Source organism: Geospiza fortis, unplaced genomic scaffold (genome assembly GCF_000277835.1).
Source record: "Geospiza fortis unplaced genomic scaffold, GeoFor_1.0 scaffold41, whole genome shotgun sequence".
Taxonomy (NCBI): Eukaryota; Metazoa; Chordata; class Aves; order Passeriformes; family Thraupidae; genus Geospiza; species Geospiza fortis.
This window is the reverse complement of record NW_005054299.1, coordinates 3,473,320-3,483,887: the sequence shown is the minus strand read 5'-3', so window position 1 is coordinate 3,483,887 and position 10,568 is coordinate 3,473,320. Positions and strand designations below refer to the sequence as shown.

The following is a 10,568-nucleotide window of genomic DNA, read 5'->3' as shown; positions in this document are numbered from 1 at the left end:
ATTATCTTTATGGTAGATGCCTTCAGAGTATCTTAGGTGAAATAAGCAGGAGCTCTTTCAGTTGTCTTCCAATTAGTTTAGATCTCTTTCAAATGAACATCACTGGACTGAAAGGTCAAACTCAGCCCTGGCTTATTCTGTGCCAGTGCCTTGGCCAGTTCGTTACGAAAACAGCCCTTCTGATATTCCTCAGGTTTTTTGGGTTTTTTTTGGTGATGCTCTAATTGTAAGGCCTAATTCTGCCCCCTGAAAAGCTCCATTTGCATCAGTTGGGAGAAAGCAGGAGACAGTCTTTTAGACCCTGCCAAGCAGGGCCTGACCCTACCCCTCACACACAACAGGATTTTGGTATCCCTGGACTCCCGGGGCGTTGCTTGGAGGGTGGGATGCTCCTTGGTGTGCAGGCGGCAGAATTGGGCCCCTGCAACAGAAATCCTTGTTATTTTATTATTTTCATCATGAGGTAACCAAACTTAATTCACTTAATGTACTTTTTGATAAGAAAAGATCTCTGAAGACAGTGACCAGATAATAGGTCAAGGTGTTTGGATTTTGCATCTGAATTACTGATATTTTTGGGTTTTAATATATTTTTTATCATTCTTTGCTCTCCTGTATGCAAGGAACCAGTAATGTAAACAAACATCATGTCCCTTGCATAGCTCTCTCTGACACCAGATCTCTGAAAATTCTTTTAGTACATCCAGAATACATGAGCACAGGCTGCAAAATAAACATAATGTTTCTAAGTATTAAAAGCTGGTTTATTTTTTTCATCCTGGTTGCAAACTAAGCATTGACTACTGTCTTGATTTTGGGATTTTACAGATTATTTCATGCTGAAATTATGCCTATTTGCATGGATAGTCATTCTTTAAAACTAGCCACAGATGCAGTCCTAGGGAGCACGTAGATGTTTTTACAGGTGAACCGAAAGAGATGGGAGCAATTCCAAAAAGTCTGCATGCTGCCTTTGGCAATATACCCTGTTATTGTGAAGACTGTGCTCTGTTAAGCAAATGTAAAGTTTAATATTAGATAAGCGTTGCATGAAAAATATTTTAATTTTCCTCAGTGTTAAATTTTAAGAAACAGGAAACAGTGTCTAATGCTTTATGTGCAATGTGAGTTTAGCATCACTAGTTAATAAGTCACAAATTATGTCAAGAGCCTTTTACAAAATGCAAGGAAGTGTGTTATCTTTTTATGCTGTGTTCCTGGGAAACAATGAGAGTTCATATAAAGAGAAGGTATCTTCCTTTCTCACGCAGCTGATTGATGTTATTTCTTTCATCTTTCTATATTTTTTCTCATCTTTTCTGCATGTCACAGGAAATAAGATTCTGTGTATTCAAAATGCTCCACGTAAGAAGGGCTTCACTGGGCATTTGAGATATTGTTCTTGGAGATTTTTCTAAAGCACAGAGATGTGACACTGAACATGCCTCATTTCTGCTATGCAAAAAATTTAACATCATGTATTTTAGTGTATGAAATACAGAATCTTCAGCCTTTAGTAGCAGGGCTTGCTTTGAGAATGTAAGTTGTGAAAAGGGAAGGAATGTATGGGGAATTCAAAACACTGTTGTGGCTCGTCAGTGGTACGTACGAGCCTGTGCTAACGAACTACATTTTGGCCTTTATTTGATCACATCTCTGCAAATAGTATAATACTGATCATAAAATATTTTGATGCACTTTTGCTTTGCTGAATAAATGTTTCCCTAATGATTTAAGAGAGGGGATTTTTTTTCCCCAGTGTAAGCCTGAATGCGTCTATGATTTCTTTGCCTTTCACATACACATATACCATCCTACCTACAATTATTTGAAAGTTGTTTTTGTAACCTTCAAAGGTTTATTTACCAGTTTTGCCTCTCTAAAAAGCAAAACTACAACTGCATTTTTTACATTGCAATTGATTTTTTTTAAATCCAAATTTTATGCAATTTCTTGCTTTAACAATAAATCTTAAATAAGGAATACTTTCATCTTCTTTTGTAACATGTACCTCAATGCCCTAAATTTAATCAATTGGTTGTCAGAGGCTGTGTTCTTCTAATCTACTCTTTCTTCTGAAGATAAACAGTATCATTTTAGGCATTTGTGCAAGAGAATCATATTACTGGTGCTTAAGCAGTTTTTGCTTTTTTAAATCTTAATCCATCTTAAACCAGTGGAGCAGAAATATTTAAAAATGTTTCATTTCAAGCAGAGTGCATAATAAATTGCAATAATTGTAATGTGCCATAAATCCCAGAGCCTATGCATTTTGCATTTTATTCAGGATTGAGGTCAGGAAATTTGGAGAAATTTAAAGAAAATGATTCATCAGTCCTTTTGTTCTGTTGGCCAGGGTCCCAGGATTCTTGAGCTGAGCCCAGCTGACAAGCTTTTGAAGATGGCACAATAACAGTCCAGTGATGCCTGACCATGACAGCACAGCCCTCTTAAGCAGGCAAACCAAGAGAAGAAGAGTTGACATTGGAGTGAAAAGGACGGTAGGGACAGCATCTGCATTTTTTGCAAAGGCAAGAGCAACGTTTTTTAGTGCCATGAATCCCCAAGGTTCAGAGCAGGATGTCGAGTATTCAGTAGTGCAGCATGCAGATGGGGAAAAGTCAAATGTACTCCGCAAGCTGCTGAAGAGGGCGAACTCATATGAAGATGCCATGATGCCTTTTCCAGGAGCAACCATAATTTCCCAGCTGTTGAAAAATAACATGAACAAAAATGGTGGCACGGAGCCCAGTTTCCAAGCCAGCGGTCTCTCTAGTACAGGCTCAGAAGTACATCAGGAGGATGTATGCAGCAACTCTTCAAGAGACAGCCCCCAAGAGTGTCTTTCCCCTTTTGGCAGGCCAACTATGAGCCAGTTTGATGTGGATCGGTTATGCGACGAGCACCTGAGAGCTAAACGCGCCCGGGTTGAGAATATAATTCGAGGTATGAGCCATTCCCCCAGCGTGGCATTAAGGGGCAATGAAAATGAAAGAGAAATAGCTCCGCAGTCCGTCAGTCCCCGAGAAAGTTACAGAGAAAACAAACGCAAGCAAAAGCTGCCGCAGCAGCAGCAGCAGAGTTTCCAGCAGCTGGTTTCGGCGAGGAAGGAGCAGAAGCGAGAGGAGCGCAGACAGCTGAAGCAGCAGCTGGAGGACATGCAGAAGCAGCTGCGCCAGCTGCAGGAGAAGTTCTACCAGATCTATGACAGCACCGACTCTGAAAATGATGAAGATGGCAACCTGTCTGAAGACAGCATGCGCTCAGAAACCATGGACGCGAGAGCCGGTGACTCTGTCGGCAGGTCAGACAATGAGATGTGCGAGCTGGACCCGGGGCAGTTCATCGACCGGGCACGGGCCCTCATCCGGGAGCAGGAGGTAGCGGAGAACAAGCCAAAAAGAGAAGGTCCTAAGGAGAAGGAGCAAGGGCCAAATGCTTTCCACCCTGAAGGCAAACACTTGGCTGAGACCCTCAAGCAGGAGCTGAACACTGCCATGTCACAAGTTGTGGACACAGTGGTCAAAGTTTTCTCATCCAAGCCCTCCCGCCAGCTTCCTCAGGTCTTCCCGCCCCTCCAGATCCCGCAGGCAAGGTTCGCCGTCAACGGGGAGAACCACAACTTCCACACAGCCAACCAGCGCCTGCAGTGCTTCGGGGACGTCATCATTCCCAACCCCCTCGACACCTTCGGCAGCGTCCCCATGCCCGGCGCCACCGACCAAACCGAGGCGCTGCCCCTCGTCGTCCGCAAAAACTCCTCTGACCAATCGGCCTCGGCCCCGCCGGCCGGTGGCCACCACGCCTCCCTGCACCAGTCCCCGCTCTCGGCCACCGCCGGCTTCTCCACCTCCTCCTTCCGCCACCCCTTCCCACTGCCCCTCATGGCCTACCCCTTCCAGAGCCCCCTGGGCGCCCCATCGGCCTCCTTCCCGGGGAAAGAGCGCGCCTCCCCCGAATCCCTCGACCTGACCCGGGAGACCACCAGCCTGAGGACCAAGATGTCATCGCACCACATGAACCACCACCCCTGCTCGCCGGCCCACCCCCCCAGCGCCGCCGAGGGCCTCTCCTTGTCCCTCATTAAGTCCGAGTGTGGCGACCTGCAAGACATGTCTGAAATCTCGCCCTACTCGGGAAGTGCAATATCCTTTTCAAAAGTTGAGTGATAATTGGCAGTGGCTGGTGGGAGAGGAGGAGGGGCCATGCTGGTGCCAGGGGGCTTCCCACCGGTGCTGCAGGAGTGGGGTGCTCACAGGGGGCAGGGGGGCGGCTTGGCGAGGCCAAAAAAACACGTGGTGTTGACTGACAGCACTCTTTCAGCAATGGTGTTCACCTCAAAAAGCCACTGGCCCTGCCCCAGCCTTTAGTCTGCCTCGTGGGGTCAGGAAGGCAGCCAAACCCATGGCCTGAGTGCCAGTGGGTTTCCCTGGGCCGGCAGATCTTTCCTCAGGCAGGGAGGTGATTGAAGGGGCATCACCCTCAGCCAAAAACCATCCAGCTACAGCCAGGCCACCTATTCTCCCTCCCCTGCCAGACCAGTGCACAATCCCTGTTAATGGTGTCGTGGCTGGGGCTCACAGAGAGCCACGGTCTGGTCGTCTGTGAGAGTTCAGCTCTCAAGTGCATAAGGGAAACGAAGCACAAAAGACACAGGTACTGATATATTCAGGCTGCATCAAGTTCTTTCCCCCACCCAGAGGTCTGTTCCTCAGCCCTTGTGCAGCTGCCTGCTATGCATGATTAACCTCTGTTCAGCCATACACAGAAATCTTTTGTCCTAACATACACAAAGCAAATTATTTTGGAAAGCCAGAGAGAACAATTAAATATAAAACTTCAGCTGTATTAAATTTACAGGACACTTCCCCTGCTTAAAAAAAAAAAAAAGATGATAATAAAATCTCTCATTTTAGCTCAATAGCAGGCTTTAGTTAGGGTGACAAATCCATCTCTGCCTTTATTTAGGCATATCCAGACATAGTAATCATCTTTTTTTTTTTTTTCCTCCCCTGGAAACTAGTACTAGGGTTTTTGGGGGTTGTTTTTTTTTTTTTTTTCCTCTTTTAGCAATAATGCTTCCCAGTCCTTCCATCTTTTCCCATAACGTGCTTTTTGATCAAAAGGTTTTGCTTCCCGGTACAGTTGTATTGAAAGCAAATAAAATAACATGTCTATCCCATGTGAAAATTGAGGATTTTCCATGAAGAGTAGATGAATAATTTTTCTCAGCTCCAAGATCCCAGCAGAAGGCGACAGTGCAAGCACCGAGCCTTAGATGCATCTAATTTCACTCCCAAGATGATGAAAGTAATAGCAACAGAATAGCTCTGCCCCTCTCTGGGTAACAGTAGCAATGGTGAGGAGCTTGTCCCCTTTGGAGCGGTATCCTGTGGAGGCAGATGCCTGAGGATGTGCTTTTTCACCGGGTATCTGCTAGGTGATTGATAACTCTGGTGGTTTTAGAATAATTCAGCCACATCTATAGACTTGTTAAATCCTCGGGAGGGTGCCATCAGGGCTCTAGACCTGCTGATTTCCTGGATTTCCTACCCCTCCCATGGTAGTGGGCACTACTGGGGCAGGGCAGGCGCTGCAGGTCCGAAGCCCATTACCACCACCCTTTGATCCAACTTGGGTCTAGTCTGGGTCAGGATTGGTGCTGTCTAACCTGTGTGAACAGTCCCGTTTCTATAGGGACTTTTGTGTTGGAGAGCACCTTCTTTAGGTGCTGGTGGTTTTGGGAGCCAGCTGGTAGTGGATGTGGTGTTTGAGGTACTCTTCCCCAGAAAATGATCTTGTGGAGCATTGGTAGCAGGGAAATCTTCTCCTCACTGTCTACATTGTAAGGCAAAAGACGAGGCCGTCTAGGAGCAGCATCACTCTCAGAGGTGGCCCCAATTACTTGGGGAGCTCCAAACCAAAGATCTCTCCTGCATATTGAAATGCAAGTGCAGTGCTTGGAAAGCAGACCTGAGGTCAACAGGAGAGGCAGCTGAGGGCAAGACTTCAGGCCAGGGCAATTAATTTCTACCAAACAGTACAGTGGCATACTAATTGTTTTTTGTATTAAAGTAGTTCTCCCATCCTGGGAGAGCAGTGAGGAGAGGAGAAACATGCCAGGAGTGGGAACTAGGAGTAGTTCTAGGGCTGCACTTGATCCTTGCCACCTGTGGGGCATCTCTCCCCCACCCCTCCCATTTCTCCCCCTTTCTGCTGCTCTTTCTCAGTGATGCTCGCTAATGGAGCTTGTTGCTTCTGCTGAAACAGGGGTGCGAGAGTCCCCTGCTGCTCCAAGGGACAGCCAGGAGAAATGCCTGGTGCTGCAGTGATCTTCTTTTTCACTGCCCTGCTTCTTTCCCTGCCATCAGGAAAGCACTCTGACTTTCCCACCTAGGCACTAGTGCAGACTGCAGTTTGTTCTGGATTTACATACAGACCAGATTTATTAAATAACCCTTCTATACGTGTACCCTGGTATACAGCTCAACTGTAGGAATGGATTTTTTTTTTTCTAGCAGCCGCTCATTTGTCCAGGTAGCTTACAATTTTCCAGGGAAAGGCATGGTGTGGAAGTTGTTTTGTTTCTGGTCAATTTTGTCATGGCACTTTTATTTTACATGGTTGAATGTGCATCTATAGGGACTATATTTCTTGAAAGAAGCAGATCTTTCTTCCCTGCAGAAAGTAACGTCTGTTTTCCTGGACAATGAAGCCAGGATGAGAACATAAGACCAGCAGATACAGCCAAGTTCAGGTTTTAGTAGTAAGTTAAACACTAAACTAGCCTGGGTTTTGTTTTCTTGGATTTTTTTTTTCCTAACCAATGGCTGTAAAATATATCTGATCATTCTTTGCTGAATTGCAGAAGGAAATGGTTAATGTTTGTGTATGTTGCTAAACAAGATAAGATGCACCTGCAGTCTGAATCCCCATCTTGGTCATGAATGCAGTCTGTATCTTTGCAAACTAATCTGTTTAATCAAATATTAAGTTTTATTCAAATTCAAAAAGAAACAGACAGTGAATTGTTTTTCTGCATGATCTTTCTTTGTCATGCATCCTCTTTGCATCTCAAGAAAAATAGCCTTGTTCAGTCACAGAACATTTGCATAGATCAAAAGTGAAGCACAACAGCAGTTTGTGTGCTGCTAAGACATTTGTAAAGGTGAAGAAGTTTAGTGTGTTCTCCCTGGCAGGAGGGTTTAGAAACATTAGTGCAACTTTCTACAATTTTATTTATTTTTAAACAGAATTCCAATCCAACTGGAATAAGTTTCAAAGTCCCAATATGTGAAAGCTATAATTAGTGAATTACAACATTTTGAAATGAGGAGTTATTACATCTGACGAGAATTAAACTAATTAAACTTAAAAAAAAAGGAGAGATTGTATAGCAAGCTGGATAACTCTGTGCTGTTGATAAAACCTGGGCGATGAACAAATGCTTTGCAGCCAGCCAGCCCTTCTTTGGAGGGACTTGAAGATGTTCTGAGATGCAGTTATTTGGAGCTTTGCTGATTAAAAGTACCTGAGGTGTAACTTAAGGAGCAGCTTGGCTTTACTGCTGCAGATTTTTTTTTACCTGATACAGCCTATTCTTACCACTTTTCCTTCAGCTCAGTGCATGCGTGGGCTAGAAAAGCCTGTTAGAGCATTTGTGGGGGCTCAGGCTGAGAGTAACAGGAGTGAAAGATCATCTGTGCTGAAAAATATTTTTGCAAAAGACGAGCATTACCTGGGAGGAGGATTGAAGTGCAAATGAATCAAATGCTGTTCAGTGCCACCCCTGTGCTTCTCCTACTAAAACACACGAGAGCATGTATATGTTTTGTCCCCATATGTTTTGTTCCCAGTCTTTCACTTCCCATTTCTAGGGCTTTGCCATTTTTCTGCTGCTGCTGTTTTAGGTGAGGCAACATTGTGCTGTGTAAACCCACAATGCTGAGACTCTCAGGTTGTTTGAACACTGCTTTAGGTTCAGCTGCAGTACACTGTTCCTCTGATCTTTTATGTTCCTGAGCAGATGTCTTTCATTAATTTATGGATTTATCATCTTTTCTTTCTCTCCTTTTTTTTTCTTTCCTCTTTTTTTTTTTTTTTTACACCTGGCAGCTGGCTCAAGTTTCAGCAGTTATTGTCTATTTTGCATTACCCATAGAATTGAATGTCATCTGTCTTCACAAAGCTATAGCTAAGAGAATTGAGGCAAGCCACACGAGCTGCTGGGACAGAGCTTGTTTGCGTTCCATTCGGCACCCCTCCTCCCTTTACCTCCTTAATATTTATTTGTGCTCGTTTTCTTTCCTGGCCTTGAATGGGGCTTAGCTCGTGTTCGGTACAGCTGTATGTTTACTGAATCTATTTCATCATGAGTCATTGTGCGTGTGTAAGTATCCTGGAAACAGCTAGTGCTTTCTTGGAAGAACAGTTGCTTTTCAGCCCAAGCACTTAAAAAGGAAATTAAGCAATTGGTCAGTTCAGTTTTTTTTTTCTTAAATAGCAATGGGTTATCTAATTCTTAGCTCTTAAGTCTGTCATTAACTATTTTTTGCTAGATTATTACAGATCGTATTTTATATCACAGTAAAGCGTTAACCTTAGGATCAAGATATACAGATTTGTTGCATATTTGGTATTACTTTAAGGCTGCCAAGTGCTTAAGAACAAGTATAATTTTAATAAAAAATGGATTGCTGGGAATTTGAGTCTCAGAGCATCTTTTAATACATGCTTCATTCAATATCAATATCCTCTGGCATTAGAGCAGAAAATATTTAAAAATCCTAAATGCAGAAGGAATCCAAATGCTTGGACAACTGTCTAATATGCTTAAATCCAGCAAATGTGAGAGGGGTTTTTTGAAGTTTAAGTCCATCCTTGAGCTTGCATTGAAAGAGAATATACGCCAAACCCGATGTTAACATGTTGTCGGCGTCAGAGGAATTGCAAATTAAGGAGACTCAGGATTACTTTCTTTTCTTTCCTACTGGAGTTCCCCTTTGGACCCCCACTTCCCTGAAAGGATCACATAACAAAATGGATTTCTGGCATAGAAGTTTTGATTTGTCTAAAACTCTTATCACTGAGCAATAGGTGACAGCTTGCAACTATTATTTCACTTACGTATTTTGACAGATGGCACTGCAGAGTGTAATGCTCTTTTAGACTTCTCTATCAGTCTAATGGAGGTAACTGGAGGTTCTTTCAACTCTTCTCTTGGCACAAGAAGTATGTCAGTCATAAATTATCTTCTTTGTAATCATTAAGCATCTAAAACAAAATGCAAGTTCAGCTGAGCCGTTTTCCATGTACTTCCAGATAATAAGAGGTTTTTAAACTAATATTGTCAATGCCTTCTTTTTTTTTTAAATGCTACATTTTTCTAATCTAAAAATGAACTTTGTAACTGAAATAAAGGGAGAGGGTTTCAGCAGATTTCAGGAATTAGAGAAAAAGGAATTTTGCTGAAAAAGCCTAGCTAATCATCAGTAGGCTGCTGATAAAAATTAGTCTGGGTTTCCCATCTCGAGGCCTGGAGTGGGATGTTCTGTGCTGACGTGCACCCGGCTGTAAGGCAGAGGAGGCACCTTGGCTGCAGTGCATCTGTCAACTTGGTTGACCTTCCCCCGCTGTAAGGTGTGAACCGAGTGAAATTTTCAACAACTGTGTTTGGAGAAACTGTCCTTAGAGAAGCTTCTGGGAAGAACCCTTAATTGACCTTGTGGGGGCCACATTGATTTTCTCCACGTGCATCTTCATTTCTGATAAATTATAAAGCCATTAATTTGCTGAGGAAATGGCAGGGCCAGCCTGCGGCACAGATGTGACCAGAGCCGTCCTAGCACGCAGTTCACAAAAGGGAGCCAAGAAGCTGGGAGAAAAATCAGCAAGCTGAGATTGTTATGGTTAGCTTCACATTCCCTTGGGAACTCTTTTAGTTGCTTCTGTTTACAGATCTAAAAGGTAATGATGTTTCCAGGATAAATAGGCTGCCTTATAGGGTAAGTAGCCATTTATTGATCTGCTAGCCCTCATGTATTGATTGGTTAGCCCCAAATACAGCTCTGTTCTCCTAGGAGTTAACTGTGTAAATCAGGAGGCGACAAGTTTGTGGCAGAGGGATTCAGCGGCCAAGGGGCTCTGCCTGCTACAAATTTCACTTTGATTTGCAGGCGAGCCACTGGAGCAAAGCAGCAGCAGCACTAGGGAGATCTACCCAAGATATTAAAATTTATCGACACGAATGGAACAGGTGAAATGTGCTGTCTGTGTAAAACTGCTAAAAATCACAAAGTGCCTCTGGTTGTCTTACATGCTTTGGTTTTATTGTGTGCAAGCAGCACAACACCGAGAGGAAAAGAAGCTTTAGCTGGCATTGCAAAGGAGAAGGAGAAAAAAGCTCCCGATAAGTTTTCTGCGGCACATGCTTCCTGCATTTGTTTCCGTAGCAACAAGTGAACGTACATATGGTACACAATCCCTAAACTTGCAAGGTCCCTGAGACGCAGCACCTAAACTGATAGGAAGCACAGGGTTAAAGTTACGTGGCCTCTCATCCCTCATCC

General features: G+C 43.8%; 1 protein-coding gene across 4 annotated transcripts in view; it reads left to right on the top strand.

Moving 5' to 3' along the window:
* Positions 1 to 10,568, top strand: part of PROX1 (prospero homeobox 1) — a 48,943-nt gene that overhangs the window by 4,769 nt on the left and 33,606 nt on the right. For 2 of the 4 annotated variants that reach the window (XM_031060394.1, XM_031060398.1), the window contains exon 2: positions 2,357 to 4,145. In XM_031060394.1, the coding sequence (XP_030916254.1) occupies positions 2,424 to 4,145 (1,722 nt within the window). In that variant the 5' untranslated portion in view covers positions 2,357 to 2,423. Of the gene's footprint in view, positions 1 to 2,356; positions 4,146 to 10,568 lie in introns of those variants that run through there. The other 2 variants (XM_014308642.2, XM_031060405.1) reach the window with 1 other exon arrangement.